This window comes from Hyla sarda, chromosome 1, assembly GCF_029499605.1.
Source record: "Hyla sarda isolate aHylSar1 chromosome 1, aHylSar1.hap1, whole genome shotgun sequence".
NCBI classification, from domain to species: Eukaryota; Metazoa; Chordata; class Amphibia; order Anura; family Hylidae; genus Hyla; species Hyla sarda.
Window position 1 is genome coordinate 110,619,290 of NC_079189.1, and position 20,510 is coordinate 110,639,799.

Consider the following 20,510-nt stretch of genomic DNA (forward strand, 5'->3'; position numbering starts at 1 on the left):
TTATTTTATACAGTGGGGCAAAAAAGTATTTAGTCAGCCACATATTGTGCAAGTTCTCCCACTTAACCTCTTAAGGACCAAGCCCATTTTCACCTTAAGGACCAGAGCATTTTTTGCACATCTGACCACTGTCACTTTAAGTATTAATGACTCTGGGATGCTTTTACTTATGAATTTGATTCAGAGATAGTTTTTCGTGACATATTCGACTTTAACATAGTGGTAAAATTTCGTCAATACTTACATCATTTCTTGGTGAAAAATTCCAAAATTTCTTGAAAAATTAGAAAATTTTGCATATTTATAACTTTGGAGCTCTCTGCTTGAAAGGAAAATAGACATTCCAAACAAATTATATATTGATTCACATATACAATATGTCTACTTTATGTGTGCATCATAAAGTTGACATGTTTTTACTTTTTGAAGACATTTGAGGGCTTCAAAGTATAGCAGCAATTTTCCGATTTTTCACATAAATTTCAAAATCTGAATTTCAGTTTTGAAGTGAATTTGAGGGACTTTACATTAGAAATACCTCATAATGGACTCCAGTATGAAAACTGCACCTCTAAACGTATTCAAAATGACATTCAGAAAGTTTGTTTACCATTTTGGTTTTTCACAGGAATAGCAGCAAAGTAAAGGCAAAAAAATCTAAATCTTTTTTTTTACACTAACATGTTCTTGTAGACCCATATTTTTTTTTTAAGTGGTAAAAGGAGAAAAAGCCCCCCATAATGTGTAACCCAATTTCTCTCGAAAAAGGAAATGCCTCATATGTGGATGTAAAGTGGTCTGTGGGTGCACATGAGGGCTCAGAAGAGAAGGAGCGACAATGGGATTTTGGAGGGAGAATTTTGCTGAAATGGTTTTTGGGGGGCATGTCCCATTTAGGAAGCCCCCATGATGCCAGAACAGCAAAAAACACCCCACATGGCAAGAAATTTAGTAAACTACACCCCTCAAGGAACGTAACAAGGGGTACAGTAAGCCTTAATACCCCACAGGTCACATTGTTTGACAAATTTTCAATAAAGTTGAAAATGTCCCCCAAAATTTGTAACCCCATTTCTCTCAAGTAAAGAAATATCTCATATGTGGATGTAAAGTGCTCTGTGGGTGTACTAGAGGGCTCAGAAGAGAAGGAGCGACAATGGGATTTTGGAGAGAGTATTTGGTTGAAATAGAAGTCTGGGGCCATGTGCGTTTACAAAGCCCCCATGGTGCCAGAACAGTGGACCCCCACGTGACCCCATTTCAGAAACTACACCCCTCATGGCACGTAACAAGGGGTGCAGTGAGCATTTACACCCCACTGATGTTTGACAGATCTTTGGAACAGTGGGCTGTGCAAATGAAAAATTACATTTTACATTTTCACAGACCACTGTTCCAAAAATCTGTCAGACACCTGTGGGGTGTAAATGCTCACTGCACCCCTTGTTACAATCCATGAGGGGTGTAGTTTCCGAAATGGGGTCACATGTGGGTGTTTGGTTGTTTTTTTGCGTTTATGTCAGAACCGATGTAACCAGCAGCCACCACTGTGCAAATCACCAGTTTAGGCCTCAAATGTACATAGTGCGCTCTCATTCCTGAGCCATGTTGTGCGCCCGCAGAGCACTTTACATCCACATATGGGGTATTTCCGTACTTGGGAGAAATTGTTTTCACAAATTTTGGGGGTCTTTTTTTCCCCTTTTACCTCTTATAAAAATGAAAAGTATGGGGCAACACCAGCATGTTAGTGTAAATTACATTTTAATCATAAGGGGAAAAGGGGAAAAAGCCCCCCAAAATTTGTAACGCAATTTTTCCCGAGTACGGAGATACCCCATGTGTGGCCTTAAACTGTTGCCTTGAAATACAACAGGGCTCTGAAGTGAGAGAGCACCATGCTCATTTGAGGCTTGAATTAGGGATTTTCATAGGGGTATACCCGGATGCAAGTGTAACACTTGCTCCCTCCACCAAAAATACTGTATGTCAGTTTTTCCCAAATAGGGTGCCTCTAGCTGTAGCAAAACTCCCACCATGCCTGGACAGTCAATGGCTGTCCGGCAATACGGGAATACGGGAAATTGTTATTTTGCAACAGCTGGAGGCTCCATTTTGGAAACACTGCCGTACAAGACGTTTTCAATTTTTACTGGGGGGGGGGACAGTGTAAAGGAGTGTATATGTGGGAGTTTGAGCTAAAGTGGAAAATTTGCCGCATTCGGGAAACTTGCTGTAAACCAGGGGCGGGGCAGGTGAACGTACCCTGTACATTCACTTGGGGTGGGGGGGGGGGGGGGACAAACCTTTAGCTGTTGCAAAACTACACCTCCAAGCATGCACTTATGCAACAGCTAAGGGCACACTGGTTGCAAAACACTAAGTTAGGTAACAGACTACCGCTGTGTTTCCGCACCAGTGTCTGTTTCCTAACTCAGTGTTTCCCAACCCGTGTGCCTCCAGCTGTTGCAAAACTACAACTCCCAGCATGCACTGAGAGCCGAAGGGCATGTTGGGAGTTGTAGTTATGCAACAACTGGAGGAGAACAGTTTGGAGACCACTGTGAAGTGGTGTCCAAACTGTAGCCCTCCAGATGTTGCAAAACTTCAACTACAAGCATGCCCAGACTGGCAAGGCATGCTGGGAGTTGTGGTTCAGCAACATCTGAAGGGCCAGATGTTGCCGAACTACAACTCCCAGCATGCCTGGACAGTCTCAGCATGCTTTGAATTGTAGTTTTACAACATCTGCAGCGCTACAATTTTGACACCCCTGTATAGTGGTCTCCAAACTGTGCCCTTCCAGATGGTGCAAAACTACAACTCCCAGCATGCCGAGACTGTCCAGGCATGATAGGAGTTGTAGTTCTGCAACATCTGAAGGGCTAGATTTACAGAACTACAACTCCCAGCATACCTGGACTGACTGGGCATGCTGAGAGTTGTAGTTTTGCAACCTCTGGAAGGGCACAGTTTAGAGACCACTGCACACTGGTCTCCAAACTGTGGCCCTCCAGATGTTGCAAAAGTACAACTACCAGCATGCTCAGACAGCCAAAGGCTGTCTGAGCATGCTGGGAGTTGTAGTTTTGAAACTCCTAGAAGCAGCAGTGAAGATCACTTTACAGCGATCTTCACTGCTGTCTCTGCCGCCGCCTCCACTTGCCTGCCGCCGATCCTCAGGTATCTGCCAACGGTCCCCACCCTGCCACGCTGGCCCCCGCAACTGTCGCTGCCATCTTCCCCCGCTCTGCCCAGACTTCCAGGGGCAGGAAGAGCGGGGGATCTCAACTTTCACCCCCCGCCCCTGCCCTGCGATTTGCCGGTCACTCCTGACCGGCCAATCGCAGGGGATATGAGGAGGTGGCACCCCTGCCACCTCCCTCCTATCCTTTAGGATGATCATCCCTATTTTCCGGGCGATCGGGTCACCAGAGACCCAATCAGAAAAGCCGCTATTCACTGGTCAGAATTGACCGGCGAATCATAGCGATTGCCGACAAGGGGGCTCTCAGGACCCCCCTAAGCGATGTCCTGGGATGGCTGCTTATAGACATCATCAGTCATTCCGTTCCAATCACCGCCCTGTGTGTGGCGGTGAACGGAATTCCCACGGGCCTACAGGTACGCCCTTGGTCCTTAAGTACCAGGACATCAGGGCGTACCTGTACGCCCTTAGTACTTACGGGGTTAAAAAGACGAGAGGGGCCTGCAATTTTCATCATAGGTATACCTCAACTATGAGATACATAATGAGAAAATAAAAATCCATAAAATCACATGGTCTGGTTTTTAAAGAAGTTATTTGCAAATTATGGTGGAAAATAAGTATTTGGTCAATAACTTCATCTCAATACTTTGTTATATACCGTTTGATGGCAATGACAGGTCAAACGTTTTCTGTAAGTCTTCAAACACAGTTGCTGGTTAGAGATGAGCGAATCGAAGCAGACGAAGCCGAATTCTTTACGAATTTCATGAAATATTCGATTTGCAACAAATGCGAATATCGCTGAAATTCTATTGTGCAAATCGCTTAATTAAACTCCATTTTACAGCGTTCCAGGCTCCAGGACACCTATAATGGTGGATCCAGATGTCACTACATAGGGCAGGGGATGCTGGGAAGGCAAGGCGGGAAAGAAGATAGGTGGGATGACCCTGAATCACATGTAGGATGCAGCCTATCAGCATTCAGTCACCCCTGTGATATCACAGCCCTACATAATCGGCAGCCATTTTGCAGCTGCTCATTTCATGCCATACACTGCAGAGGGATAGGACGGACTGCGTGTCTCTGTGTGTTACACAGACACGCTGAATTGATCATACCACAGCGTTCCATTTCCAACTGCTAGTCACATCAGCGTTGTGGACAGAGAGCAGTGCTTGTTATCACTGAAAATTTCAAAAAGCTGCCTCAAATTCATCAACCTTAGCAGAGGTGGCATGAATGATTTTTCAGCCAGGGAAAAGTAATCACTGACTGTTGTTTTATGAAAATACGTTTTCCAAGTGTACTGTAGAGCATGTTTTTGCCTGCTTTGCCTTACTATTTTGTACCTGTTAATCTGTCAAGGGTCTACATACTGTGAAAGGACAGACAAAAGTAATCACCGGCTGGTGTTCTAGACAAATACTGTTTTAAGCGTAGTGAAGCGTATTGTACTCTCCTCATATACGCACTGAGTATGTCAGGCAGAGAAGTGCCAGGATGTGCACAGAGGAGTGGCAGAGGCTTAAATCCTTCAGGCAGAGGTCGCAGTAGACTAGGGGCGAGTGGCGGCAGGAGTCGCAGCGAGAGGCCTGAGCTCCCGTTATCAACTAGCGGTCGTGTCAAGACCAGCAACCCATCTTCCGTCGTCAAATGGTTAACACGGTCATCCACTTCATCACAAGTGACATCTGACACCCCCAGTCAACAGTCGGTGGGTTCCTCAGACACAACCCTCAGTTGGCATGGCCCGGGAGCAGTCCCTGTCCTCCCATTGCCTCTGTCCTATGCTGTTCCCTCCCCCACAGAATTATCTTATGCTGTGGGTTCAGCTCCACTATTTAGTGAGGACAATCTAATAGAGGACCCCTATATGGTCTCCTCATGCTGCCGACACCTCCACGCTGTGTCAATCAGCCACTATATGGTCTCCTCATTCTTCAGCCTCATCCAAGCTGTGTCATTCAGCCACTATATGTTCTCCTCATGCTGCCAACACCTCCATGCTGTGTCATTCAGCCACTATATGGTCTCCTCATGCTGCCAACACCTCCATGCTGTGTCATTCAGCCACTATATGGTCTCCTCATGCTTCAGCTTCATCCAAGCTGTGTCATTCAGACACTATATGGTCTCCTCATGCTGCCAACACCTCCACGCTGTGTCAACCAGCCACTACATGACTCCTCAGGCTTCAGCCTCATTCAAGCTGTGTCATCCAGTCACTATATGGTCTCCTCATGCTGCCACCACCTCCACGTTGTGTCATTCAACCACTATATGGTCTCCTCATGCTGCCAACACCGCCACGCTGTGTCAAGCAGCCACTATATGGTCTCCTCATGCTTAAGCCTCATCCAAGCTGTGTCATTCAGCCACTATATGGTCTCCTCATGCTGCCAACACCTCCTCGCTGTGTCAGACACTATATGGTCTCCTCATGCTGCGAACACCTCCACGCTGTGTCATTCAGCCACTATATGGTCTCCTCATGCCAGGGCTGTGGAGTCGGAGGAAATTTTGGGTACCTGGAGTTGGAGTCGGCAAACAATGCACCGACTCCGACTCCTACTAAATTTAGATTGGAATAAAAAAAAAAAAAAAGCAAGTTTAAATGTCCCAATTCACAAAAAGTTATAATTAATGACTTCTCTACTGTAAGAATAAAGATCAATGCATGCAGTGCCTCACGTAACCGCAAAACGAACACCTTAAGTGACCGTAGAGAAGCATGCTTTTCATGTGCTTTACTATATGGCACGCACAATTAGGAGCGGCAATACTTATACTTTCCATAGTGTTGTGTTCTGCTATTACAGGGAACCTATGGGTAACCTAGCCTCTCACTAATAAGGGATTAAGTAAATATGATTTTTGCAGGACTAGAGACACTTTTATAAGAGAAGGGAATGGAGGGTCAATAGTTCAAGACTGAAGTTGTAAACCATTGGAAAAAGGATATAAAAACTTGTAAACTCGATTGTTAGCTTAAAGGGGTACTCTACCCCTAAACATCTTATCCCCTATCCAAAGGATAGGGGATAAGATGTCAGATCGCCGGGGTCCCGCTGCTGGGGACCCCCGGGATCGCCACTCCGGCACCGCACTATCATTACTGCACAGAGCGAGTTTGCTCTGTGCGTAATGACAGGCGATACAGGGGCCGGAGCATAGTTACATCATGGCTCCGCCCCCTCAATACAAGTCTATGGGAGGGGGCGTGGCGGTCGTCACGCCCCCTGCCATAGACTTGCATTAAGGGGGTGGGTCGTGATGTCACGAGGGGCGGAGCCATGACATAACGATGCTCCGGCCCCTGTATCGCCCGTCAATACGCACAGAGTGATCACCCCCAGCAGCGGGACCCCGGCGATCTGACATCTTATCTCCTATCCTTTGGATAGGGGATAAAATGTTTAGGGGCGGAGTACCCCTTTAAACATAACTATGGGATTCTACTAGGGAAATCATGTTTTATAATAAATGCCCCTTCCTGGATCCTCCCACTGCCCTATCTTCAGCAGCATATCAGCACACAAACTGTTCAATACAGTAGACTGTTGGCTTCCCAGCCAGTAGTCCTGTGGTAATGACATGTATGTTGCCTTTCTTTCCTTCAAGGAATGTATAAAATACATTTGCATATTAATACAGAGGAGTTGGAGTCGGAACATTTATCTACCGACACCACAGCCCTGCCTCATGCTGCCAAAACCTCCACGCTGTGTCATTCAGCCACTATATGGTCACCTCATGCTTCAGCCTCATCCAAGCTGTGTCATTCAGCCACTATAGTGTCTCCTCATGCTGCCAACACCTCCAGGCTGTGTCACTCAGCCACTATATGGTCTCCTCATACTAAGGCCACCTCCAGGCTCTGTCATTGTGCCGCTCTGTGGCAGTAATTCTAAAAGCAATGCAGGTAATCTGCATGTTATTCTGAATAACAGTATTATTTCACTACCCCAGCACACTCCATATGCATGTTAGAACACAGCAAAGTGTTCTACACCTCTATTGAGTCTCTCTGTAGGCCAGAAATAGCCGTTTTTAATATAGATTCGCTGTGAATAAATTCGGATCAAAATTTATTTTTTTGAAAAATTCGGCAAATCGTCCGAATCGAATTTTTCAAAAGTTTGCTCATCTTTATTGCTGGTATTTTGGCCCATTTGCTCCATGCAGATCTCCTCTAGAGCAGTGATGTTTTGGGGCTGTAGCTGGGCAACACAGACTTTCAACTCCCTACAAAGGTTTTCTATGGGGTTGAGTTCTGGAGAATGGCTAGGCCACTCCAGGACCTTAAAATTCTTCTTACGAATGCTTCTTTGTCCGGGCGGTGTGTTTGGGATCATTTGGCATCATCTTCAATGCCCTTATTGATGGAAGGAAGTTTTCACTCGAAATCTCACGATACATGGCTCCATTCATTCTTTCCTTTACACGGATCAGTCGTCCTGGTTCCTTAGCAGAAAAACAGCCCCAAAGCATAACAGGGAACATTTATCAAAATCTGTGCAGAGGAAGAGTGGTGCAGTTGTCCATAGCAACCAATCAGATTCCTTCTTTCATTTTTCACAGGATGCTTTAAAAATGAAAGAAGCGATGTGATTGGTTGCTATGGGCAACTGGTCAACTTTTCCTCTGGACAGGTTTTGATAAATCTCCCCCAATGTTTCCACCCCCATGCTTCAAAGTAGGTATGGTGTTCTTTGGATACAACTCAGCATTCTTTCTCCTCCAAACACGAGTTGAGTTTTTAACAAAAAGTTTAACTTTGGTTTCATCTGACCATATGACATTCTCCCAATACTCTTCTGGATCATCCAAATTCTCTCTAGCAAACTTCAGACGGGCCAGGACATGTACTGGCTTAAGCAGGGGGACACGTCTGGCACTGCATGATTTGAGTCCCTGGAGGCGTAGTGTGTTACTGATAGTAGCCTTTGTTACTTTGGTCCCAGCTCTCTGCAGGTCATTCACTAGGTCCCCCTGTGTGGTTCTAGGATTTTTGCTCACCGTTTTTGTGATAATTTTGACACCACGGGGTGAGATCTTGCATGGAGCCCCAGATCTAGGGAGATTATTAATGGTATGTATGTCTTCCATTTTCTAATAATTGCTCCCACAGTTGATTTCTTCACACCAAGCTGCTTGCCTATTGCAGATTCAGTCTTCCCAGCCTGGTGCAGGTCTACAATTTGGTTTCTGATGTCCTTCGACAGCTCTTTGGCCTTGGCCATAGTGGAGTTTGGAATGTGACTGTTTGAGGTTGTGGACAGGTGTCTTTTATACTGATAAGTTCAAACAGGTGCCATTAATACAGGTAATGAGTGGAGGACAGAGGAGACTCTTAAAGATGAAGTTACAGGTCTGTAAGAGCCAGAAATCTTGCATACCAAATACCACCATAATTTGCTAATAAATTCTTAAAAATTCAGACAATGTGATTTTTTTTTTTCTCATTATGTCTCATAGTTGATGTAGACCTATGATGAAAATTACAGGCCTCATCTTTTTAAGTGGGAGAACTTGCACAATTGGTGGCTGAGAAAACTTTTTTGCCCCACTGTACGTGCTACATTTTCTTACAGCAATTTCAATAAGAATCTATAACCCTTTAACCCTTTCCAGTATATAGGTTACTCAGAGTTATGATTCGTCATGCAATGGCTATCATGAAACATGCCTATATACGGTAAATATTAGAGATATAAAACAACTATCTGCAAAAATGTTTAGAGTGTTAGTTCAATTTGTAAATGTCAATGTTTAGCATGCTCCGTGTTGGCTATTACCGATGATTGCTGCAGGGCTCCAGAATAAACAATGTACATTTTTGACGTTAAAAGTTATTACAAATGACACCGAGTCTTTCAGATGGCAGCTAAAATGGCCAATGTGTCAACAAACGATGGTGGTGAGCAATGTTGTGTGAATTACATCCTCCACTCACCCTTCTATCTCTGGGTAGTGAATCCCAATAGACTTGAATGTCATCAGATTACATATAGAATTTATCAATGCTTTCACCATAATTTTTTTTTTTTTTTATGGCAGAAAACTTTTATGCAAGCCTTGATAAATCCTCCTTAATGTGTATAGATTTACATAATCTTTACCTCACAATTTCCACTCTGGTGGCACATTCTGACTGCTTCTCTTTCCACTGAGCCTCATCCCAGTCAAGCTCATAAAACACCACAACCAGAGCTGGCACCAGGTTAAGATGTTTATTCATCCAGCCGGTCTTAAGGATTCCTTTAGGGATGTACCATTCATACGATGTTCTCTGAAGAAAACAAAATATATTTGTGATTGTATTAAATTGTAGCCTTACATTATATAGTTAAATCACTAACTTTGAAAAGTGCTTAGGCTATGTTCAAATGGCCGTTGTCCCCCCGTCTAGATTTTCTCCGTTATTGCCTCCTAAACGGACCCTACTATAAATGGATGCAAACTGATGCAAAGGGATGCTATTAAGTGGCATCCGTTTGCATCAGTTTTTCATCCGTTAGTATCAGCCATCTACAGACTCCTGCAGCTGGGACTACTACTACTCCCATCATGGAACAGGTTTCTTTTCATGATGGGAGTAGCAGTTCCCCGGCTGCGGGAGTCTGCAGGTGGCTGGGAAGCTAGATTAGTGCTTGAACTACTACCACCATCATGGAACAAAGTCTGTCACATGTTGGGGGTAGTAGTACAGGGGCTGAGGGATTGATCGCACCGAGTCTCACTTCTGAGATCCGATGCGATCAGAAGTTAATTAACCAGGGGAGCAGGCGGCATGCTCCACTCCCCTGCAATGTAGATTGTGTGTGTTTTACTTTCATTTTCAAATACCCCGCCGGGAGCCCTGAATAGCCAGCACCGAGAGGCCATTCAGGGCTCCCGGTGGATTTTTTTTAAAGTCATTAGTGAGGATTGTAATGTTGCACTACACTGGCGGACGGGGAAGCATTGCGCTGTGCTGCCCTGATGCGCTGTAGGACCATATGTATAGAAGCGCTAAAGGGGGCAAGATCAATAGGTAGCGCAATGTGGGGCAATATTCATAGTTAGCACAGTGGGGGGGGTCTGACATATAGCACTATATGTCTGGCCCCCCGCTGCGCTAGCTATGTATATTGTCCCCCCGCTGCGCTAGCTGTATATTTTGCCTCCAGCAGCGCTTACATATGTCCCCCCCCCAAGTGAGCGCATACATATGTCCCTCGCAGGCGCATTTGTGAAGTATACTATCAGCAGTGCATCATGCTGCTGGCTGGGGAAGGCAGCGCAATGCTGCCCGCTTCCCGGCTGGCAGATTTTAACCAGGGGAGCGGGTGGCATGCTCCACAGCCCTGTGATGTAGATCGTGGGTGTGTTTTACTTTCATTTTCAAATACCCCACCGGGAGCCCTGAATGGCCGGCACAGCTCAGGGCTCCTGGTGGGGTTTTTTAAGTCAATAGTGAGGATTGTAATGTTGCACTACACTGGCGGCTAGGGAAGCATTGCGCTGTGTTACCCGGCTGCCCTGATGCACTGCAGGAGGGCAAAATCTATAGGTAGCGCAGTGGGAGGCAATATACATAGCTAGAGCAGTGATATATATCTGTCCCCTGCAGCGCTTCTATACACATAGATCGCTCGCAGCCCTATCTGTGAAAAGTATGATAGCATACTTTTACACCATTTATAATATTGTGCACTATACAAAGTACACAAATTTGTATCACATTAATATTGCACTTTTCCATGCACTTTAGGTGTGCAGTTTGCATATACTATAAATAATATTTTCCTTTATACATATATTTGGGTTTAGACATGATGGGCAATTCCCAATTTGTTATAATAAATTTATACATTGATTATGTACTATATATTACGATATATTACTGTCTAAAGGATTTGTTCTTATTATCATATATTTATACCATTACATTTAGGGATGCAACGATTAATTGACGTTATTGATGAAATTCGATAATGGATTCGTTGTAGACGAATCCCGTTATCGAATAATCGGCCATTCGTTGTCCGGGTTCCGGCTGTGATAACACTGTTGCGGGCGCGCGGTCAGATGCTAGTCCGCACCACCGCAGCCTCTGTTAAGTTAGTCTAGTCCCTGTCCCACCCTCCGCTACCCACTGCTCACCAAGCACATGTGCAGCTGCTTCTCTGAACTCCTCCCCTCCCCCACCGATTGTGGACGCTCTAAACTTATGGAGCCTCAGACTGCCGTGGAGGACTCCGTACTACTGCCGCCGGTAGGACAGTTTCCTGCAGTTTAATGCGCCCTGCCCTTGTTACTGCCGCATTGCTTTTTGACACACAAATGGGGGGGGGGGCATCTGCAGAGCATTGCACCCTAGTGTCATCTACAGACACTAGGATGCAATGCTCTGCACATAACCCCATGTGTATAGTAGTGTAAGTGTGTACTACATGCACACTGCTATACACATGGTAGTATGTGCAGAGCATTGCATCCTAGTGTCTGTACTACAGACACAGGGGTGCAATGCTCTGCATACACCCCTATGTGTATAGCAGTGTATGCAGAGCATTGCACCCGTGTCTGTAGTACAGACACTAGGATGCAATGCTCTGCATATACTACCATGTGTATAGCAGTGTGCATGTAGTACACACTTACACTACTATACACATGGGGGTATGTGCAGAGCATTGCACCCTTGTGTCTGTACTACAGACACAAGGGTGCAATGCTCTGCATATACCCCTATGTGTATATAGGTAAGCAGTGCACACTGCTTTACCCGTGGTTGTTTGTGCAGAGTATTCCACCCTTGTGTCTGTAGTACAGACACAAGGGTGCAATGCTCTGCACATACCCCCATGGGTAAAACAGTGTGTATGTAGTACATATACACTGCTATACACATGGGGGGGTGCAGAGCATTGCATCCTAGTGTCGGTACTATAGACATGGGTCAGCTGCAATGTTCTGCAGTCTGCAAATACCCCCACGTGTATAGGAGTGCTATAGAAAAAGCGTAAATATATAACATTATAGGTACGCACGCATACTACTATGTATGTTATGTCGGAGATGTTATATTTCCTTTATTTTTATTTATTTCTGTTTTCCTTTTGGTTTGGTTAAACAACTGCTTCCTATAGTCTTCCTATATGCAGGAAACAACTGTTCGCTGTTTTTGTTGTCATAAAATAAAACTATTGAAAGAAAAAGCGTAAAGTAAAAACAAATTAAATGTAAATAAACCGCCCCCAATAAAAATTAGCTCCACCTTTTCCTATTACTATACTAAAATAGTAAAAAAATACATTTAAATTTACATATCTAATACTGCCGCATGGCTAATTGTCTGAACTATTAAAATTAAATGTTAGTAAATCATTAACATTTTATTTTAATAGTTCAGATAGTTACCCATGCAGCAATATCAAATTTACGCTGGTTTCTGTACAGGAACATTAATAATGACAGCAACCGGCGTAAAATTAAAGAACAAAAAAAAAATGTAAAAAATTGCTGCTGTTTGGTCACATCACATGCTAGAATACTTTTAATATGGCCATTGTACATAATTCTTCAAGTAGAATCAGCTGGACCCCTTATTTTGGCATTTTGACGTTTTTTTCCGATTAATCAATAAAATAATCGACAACGAATCGATTATTAAAATAATCGTTAGCTGCAGCCCTAATTACATTACTGTGTATTGTTCTTATACTATAAGAAATTGCATACTCTTCTAAGCTTGCTGCACTACCTTTTCCTCTTTATCACTCTGTTTCACAATTTCTCTTTTCTTCACATGCATTCTTTATGCACTATTCTGTGATCGATTGGTCCTGATCTACAATTGCAGGAGACATCTGCATTTGCATTATACTCTTACATCCAATAGAGGGCGCCCTGTATATAACCTCTGGTCTATACTAATCTTGGCCCAATAGAGGGGGCTGGTAATACTTTCAATAGGATTCCTCTGTGCGCATGTCTCGGTGTGTGGGAGTCACGTGAGCGCCGCTGCCTAGCAACGGCGTTCGCGTGTTCGCATCCCCGGACATGACGAAAGACTGGGATACTGTGAAGTCGCGGTGAGTTCTCTCGTCGGCTGCTTCCGGGTGACACACTCACTGCGCTCCCCATGGCAGAATCAACCAGGTATTCAGCTGCAGCACATTTTGTATTAGTGTTATGATTGGGCACTCTAGAATATAAATACCCACCACCCCCATATGCTAACCACTCCCAGAAGAAGGACAGAGTTCCGAAACGGACATAGGGGTGGACGTCTCCGTATCACACTCTTTGCTTGTATATGTAGGTATAGGTGTTTGCTGCTATTTTGTCATTGTTTTGTAACAGGTCTAGGCACTTTGCCATGTAACTACAGTGGTCCCTCAACATACGATTGTTATCCGTTCCAAACGGACCATCGTTTTTTGAAACCATCGTATGTTGAGGGATCCGTGCAATGTAAAGTATAGGACAGTGGTCTACAACCTGCGGACCTCCAGATGTTGCAAAACTACAACACCCAGCATGCCCGGACAGCCGTTGGCTGTCCGGGCATGCTGGGTGTTGTAGTTTTGCAACATCTGGAGGTCCGCAAGTTGTAGACCAGTGTTAAAGTGAGAAAGTTGTACTCACCTGTCCCCGCCGCTCCGGACCATTACCGCTCGTCACCGCTGCCCGGGATGTCGCCGTCCATCGCTGTCGCCGCGTCCCCGAGGTGTCCCCGACGCTCCGGCAAGGCCTCTGCTTCCCCGGAAACCGCACTCTCCGTCGCCGCCATCACGTCGCTCCCATTGGATGATGGGACGGCGTGCGCAACGACGTGATGACGTCGATGGAGAGCGCCGCCGATGCAGGGGATCCCGAAGAGGATGCGCCGGAGCCCCGAGGACAGGTGAGTGACCATCACCGGAGCTCATGGTGGTAGCTGAAGCAGTCAGCGCTGCCGGATAGCCGTTTATGCGATGGCCCCGACATAAAAAAGCATCGTATGTTGATGCTTCCTTCAACATGTGATGGCCTCTGAGAGGCCATCGCATGTTGAAATGATGGTATGTCGGGGCCATCGTATGTCGAGGGGTCACTGTACTATGCACTTTATTCAGATTTAGCACTTGTTGTGAACCCTTATGCTGCTACCTATGTTTCCATACCCTTTTATGGGATGGCTATTATACCTCTCATACCATGTCAGTGTGTTCCATGAGATGTCCTTTTGTCAGACGCCTTCTCAATTTTTAAATGTTGTATTTTAATCAATAAAATTTGTTTACATCACATTAGGTCTGCTTCCACCATTTTTGTGGAGGTTGTGTGACAGGTAATAAGTGAAGAGAAACTTTCCATCCTCTGTCCACTTTGTCTCCACTCCCCCAACAGAGACAGACATTATGTGACACTTTGTTCTGACTTGTAAAACATGCCCCTTTCTGACATCATACTGGCAAGTCCCACCCACTTTATAGCATTGACCAAACAAGCCACCCCACCGCTCCATCAAGTCATGCCCCTTCTGACATCATACAGCAAGCCACGCCCCCTTTCCACAGGTCTTGGCAGTAAGGACTGCTGGGAAATGTAGTTGGAGCAGAGACAAAATGGAGCAGTAGGCAGAGGACGACACTGAATCAGAGAGCAGTGAATGGTACCATAAATAAGCTAGGGGGACTTTGTAAGCACATTCCACACCATGTGAAGTTTTTTTTTTTTTTTTTTTCTTTTAGGTCCTCGGATAGCCCCTTAAACTTTTAGAAGACCCAAATGTAGTAGGTAGTGTAATGCGTTATATTACTCAGTAAAAATTCAGAAAATACATGAACATTATACCTTTGTTCTACATTTTGGATATTCATGGTCTCCAGGAAGCACTTTAAAGGAGATGGGTACACGGTCTGCTCGCCTATTTGCACAAAAGGCATCCCAGATGGCACGATGAACAGCATTATATGTCACATCTAATCCAGTAAGGGTCACAAAGGCCATAGGACGACAGCATAATTCCACTGGAAAATCCCATTGTGTGGGGCTCATTTCTAAACCTGAGGCATAAAGAAAGCAAATTATATTTGTAGTATTTATAGAAAATACAAACCACATATTAAGGGATTTTGATGATCATACAATTGTTTCTACACAACATAAATGGTAAATAGTAGAGACACTGCTCACCAAAAGATAGGCACACAGATCAGACTGGGTTCACGGCTACACGCAGCTTGGTCAAGGTTTACCACTCAATATACTTTTGTTAAGGGAAAAAAAAAACATTTCTGTCCAGTCACAACAGACCATATCATGAACCAGTGAACTTACCAACAGATCTTGGTCAGGGCCCAGCTATACACATAAAATAACATATGGGGGGCACCCTAATTTTCCCTCAGCATGCGTAGTCAGGCATAACCGTCTTGTTTGGTTCTTATTCCCTTATTCTTCAAGAGATAAGCAGCTGACAGAGGCAACTGACACCACTTATCCCATCTTCCTATGGTAGTAAATATACATGCTCAGCTGAACCAAGAGTTTATTTTTTATGGGATGACAGCTGGACAACAGAGAGGGCAGTTGTATTGCTCCGGACTCCCCCCTCTATGACCCAGAAAGAGCTGCTGCAAACTGTGGCCCCCACTCTGACAGACCTAGACAATGTTATTGAATCAACTATTTTTTCCCTGCAGCTGCTGACCACCGCTGGACACCTGGGGATGACTGCTGGGGGTTTAAGCCCTGAAACCCCCTTTAAAAGGGATACTTTCTGCTCCAAAAGCTATCCCCCACCTATAGGATAGGGTATAGCAAGCCAGCTGCTAAGAGTGGAGTAAAATTGTATCCCTGAAGGAGTGCACCGTGCATGCACGGCCAGCGCTCCATTCCTTCTCTATGGGGCCTCCAGACATTGACATCTCTGTCCATTTTAAGAACTGTCCAGAGTAGGAGAAAATCCCCATAGCAAACATATGCTGCTCTGGACAGTTCCTAAAATGGACAGAGATGGCAGCAGAGAGCACTGTGTTCCAAAAAGAAAATAATTTCCTCTGTAGTATTAAGCAGCTAATAAGTACTTGAAGGATTAAGATTTTTTTATAGAAGTAATTTACAAATCTGTTTAACTTTCTTGCACCAGTTGATTAAAAAATAAAAAAATAATAAAAAAAAAGTTTTCCACCGGAGTACTCCTTTAATACATTAGGGCAGTGGTTTTCAAAGAACCTCCCATTGTAATACTACCTATCCAAGCATGCCCGGTCTCCTGTGATCATAACCTTACAAACGGATCTGACTAGACTGACAGCTCTTAGGCTGCGTTCACACGGCCGTCTCCCGTCAAAAATAAAAATGGACTTTAAAAGAACGGACAATAACGGATGAAAATGAATGTTATTCAATTCTAAAAAAAAAAATTTTTGTTCTGAGCATGCTTTAAAGTAAAAACGGATCAAAAAACAGAAAAACGGATGACATTAAAGGCTCATCCATTTTCCATAGACTTTAATGTTAAAGGGGTATTCCAGGAATTTTTTTTATTTGACTATGCTACAGGGGTTGTAAAGTTAGTGTAGTTCATAATATAGTGTCTCTACCTGTGTGTGACAGTTTTCTCACAATTCTTCTGTGATTTTCACCACAATATTTATTTTTACCAGCATACAAAATGACTGTTGTCTCAGATTTTTCCCAGCTTGCAATGTGGCCGAAACTTGACTCACTAGTCAGCTGATGACAGGGAGCCTGTCTGCTTCAATGGGTGGAGGGATCAATCTGCAACTAATGCAACAGCTGTAGGCACCCTGATTGAAAACCACAGGTCTGCAGCTCATTTGTGTTTCAATGGGTGGGGTGGCTGATGTGTGGGAAGGAGGAAAAAGGAATTGTGGGATTTGTAGTAAAAAAAAAAAAAAAATGAAAAGTCAAACAGGAAATACCAGTTCACAAAAAGCTAGCCACAGTATTATGGTAATCTCATGACATAGCCATTTAGCCCCAAGACAAGCGCAGCTCCTTCCTAAGCATGTCCATTACTGTCTGCCAGGTACGTACTAAAATCACCTTATGGATAACCCCTTTAAATTTACTGTATCCGTTTTTTTCCTTCCGTTTTTTTGATGGAAGAAAAAATACTGTATGTGAAATGAGTGCAGATGGGTACAAATTGATGTGAGAGGATTGTAAAAATTGGGATTTTTTTTTTAATCGTTTTTTAATTTACAGCCTGCAAGAACGGAACCGAAGCGGGGGTAAAAAACGGGGACAGATGGCCGTGTGAACACACTATTACTGGTAAGTGTAGCCTTGCACAGATGTGATGGGGGTAGAGCTAGCAGCACTGGTACTACACACGAGATATGATATATTTATGTATATTGCGCCAACAGATTCCGCAACACTTTTGGAGGTACAAACAAAGGCAAGTATCAGACATTACAATATTACACAGAGAAAGTGCTCTATTCAATGGTCCAGCCATGTTTTATAAATAGTAGAGGTTAGAATGGTAGACAGAGATGAGAGAAGAGATGTAGGGGGGTGCAGCACTGTGTAGAGCTTTGTGGGTGAGAATGAGGATTTTGTACTGTATTCTGGACTGAATAGGTAAGGGCTTGTTCACAACTGACGTCTGACTCCGTTAAAGGGGTTATCCAGGAAAAAACTTTTTTTAATACATCAACTGGCTCCAGAAAGTTAAACAGATTTGTAAATTAAACAAAGAAGCAAAAAGTGAACTCGGCTCTGCTGTATCTGTACACGGGCTACAAAAAGGACACGGGATCACGGTTTCTGCTGGACGAACTCGGGTGGTGCTCAGACTATATGCAAAGTTCAATGAAACTTGATAGTAGAAAGAAGAAAACAATCGGCAACTCACCACGCTGGTTCACGTGAGATCCTTCTTTATTGCGGCATACTCACAAATAAATGCAGGGGAGAGACAGACATGACGGGGGGTACAACAGGTAGGCAACGGAACCGTTTCACACGGTGGACGTGCTTCTTCTGTCTGAATTGACATGCGATTTTCTCCGATTGCCGACATGGGGGGGGGGGGGGGGGGGGGTCTCAGGACCCCCCTGGGCGATGTGCCGGGATGCCTGCTGAATGATTTCAGCAGGCATCCCGATTCGGTCCCCAACCGGCTAGCGGCGGGGACCGGAATCCATACGCCCTCTGTCCTTAAGGACTCGAGATGCAGGGCGTATGCATACGCCCTGTGTCCTGAACAGGTTAAAAAAATGAAGTTTTCTATGTTTTATTTGTGCTTAAAGCACAAATAAAGCAAGAGCACATTTTCCCCATCTCATACACAGACTTTGGACCGAGGTCCAAACACAGGAAGTGCAGCCTGGAATGATGAGGGGGGGTGTCCAGCCTCATCCAATCATAGCTCCTCTCACACTTAACTGCCATATGTTGTTGGTTGGACACACCCCCCTCAGCACTCCAGGCTGCACTTGTGCTTGGGCTTCGGTCCTAAATCTGTGTATGAGATGGGGGGAAAATGTGTTCTTAATCTTTTTTAACCCCTTGGGGATGGAGCCCATTATGACCCTAAGGACGGGAGCATTTTTTGCAAATCTGACCACTGTCCATTTAAGCATTAATAACTCTGGGATGCTTTTACTTATAAATTTGATTCCGAGATTGTTTTTTCATGACATATTCTACTTTAGGTTAGTGGTAAATTTTCGTCGATACTTGCATCATTTCTTGGTGAAACATTAAAAAATTTGATTAAAAATTAGAAATTTTTGCATTTTTCTAACTTTGAAGCTTTCTGCTTGTAAGGAAAATGGATATTCCAAATAAATGAAATATTGATTCACATATGCAATATGTCTACTTTATGTTTCCATCATAAAATTGACTTTTTTTTACTTTTTGAGGACACCAGAGGGCTTCAAAGTTCAGCAGCAATTTTCAAATTTTTCGCAAAATTTTCAAAATCGGAATTTTTCAGGGACCAGTTCAGGTTTGAAGTGGATTTGAAGGGTCTTCTGGTTAGAAATACCCCACAAATTACCCCATTATAAAAACTGCACCCCCCAAAGTATTCAAAATGACATTCAGTAAGTTTGTTAACTCTTTAGGTGTTTCACAGGAATAGCAGCAAAGTGAAGGAGAAAATTCAAAATCTTCATTTTTTACACTCGCATGTTCTTGTAGACCAAGTTTTTACAAGGGGTAAAAGGAAAAATATCCTCTCAAAATTTGTAACCCATTTTTTCTCGAGTAAGAAAATACCTCATATGTGTATGTCAAGTGTTCGGCGGGCGCAGTAGAGGGCTCAGAAGGGAAGGAGCAACAATGGGATTTTGGAGAGTGAGTTTTTCTGAAATGGTTTTTGGGGGGCATGTCCCATTTAGGAAGCCCCTATGGTGCCAGGACAGCAAACCCCCCCCCCCCCCACATCGCACACTATTATGGAAACTACACCCCTCAAGGAACGTAACAAGGGGTACGGTGAGCCTTAACACCCCACAGGTGTTTGACAACTTTATGTTAAAGTCAGATGTGTAAATGAAAAAAAAAAAATTTTTTCACTAAAATGCTGGTTTTTCCCCAAATTTTACTTTTTTACAAGGGGTAATAGGAGAAAATGCCCCCCAAAATTTGTAACCCCATTTCTTCTGAGTATGGAAATACCCCATGTTTGGACGTCAAGTGCACTGCGAGCGAACTACAATGCTCAGAAGAGAAGGAGCGCCATTGAGCTTTTAGAGAGATAATTTGTTTGGAATGGAAGTCGGGGGCCATGTGCATTTACAAAGCCCCCCGTGATGCCAGAACAGTGGACCCCTCCCCCCAACTGTGACCCCATTTTGGAAACTACACCCCTCACGGAATTTAATAAGGGGTGCAGTGAGTATTTACAGCCATCTGGCGTTTGACAGATCTTTGGAACAGTGGGCTGTGCAAATGAAGAATTACATTTTTCATTTTCACTGACCACTGTTCCAAAAATCTGTCAGACCCTTGTGGGGCGTAAATGTTCACTGTACCCCTTGTTACATTCCGTGAGGGGTATAGTTTTCAAAATGGTGTCACATGTGGGTATTTTTTTTTTTTTTTGTCAGAACCGCTGTAAAATCAGCCACCCCTGTGCAAATCACCAATTTAAGCCTCAAATGTACATGGTGCACTCTCCCTTCTGGGCCTTGTTGTGCGCCCCCAGAGCACTTTGCGCCCACATATGGGGTATCTCCTTACTCAGGAGGAATTGCGTTACAAATTTTGGGGGTCTTTTTTTTCCTTTTACCTCTTGTGAAAATAAAAAGTAAAGGGCAACACCAGCACGTTA

The 20,510-nt window shown here is 44.1% G+C and overlaps 1 protein-coding gene across 2 annotated transcripts in view; it reads right to left on the reverse strand.

Moving 5' to 3' along the window:
• Positions 1-20,510, reverse strand: part of TRAPPC11 (trafficking protein particle complex subunit 11) — a 94,276-nt gene that overhangs the window by 64,725 nt on the left and 9,041 nt on the right. For both annotated transcript variants that reach the window (XM_056560211.1, XM_056560206.1), the window contains exons 2-3: positions 15,044-15,255; positions 9,337-9,506 (exon numbers count right to left, since the gene is read on the reverse strand). In XM_056560211.1, the coding sequence (XP_056416186.1) occupies positions 9,337-9,506; positions 15,044-15,247 (374 nt within the window). In that variant the 5' untranslated portion in view covers positions 15,248-15,255. The remainder of the gene's footprint in view (positions 1-9,336; positions 9,507-15,043; positions 15,256-20,510) is intronic.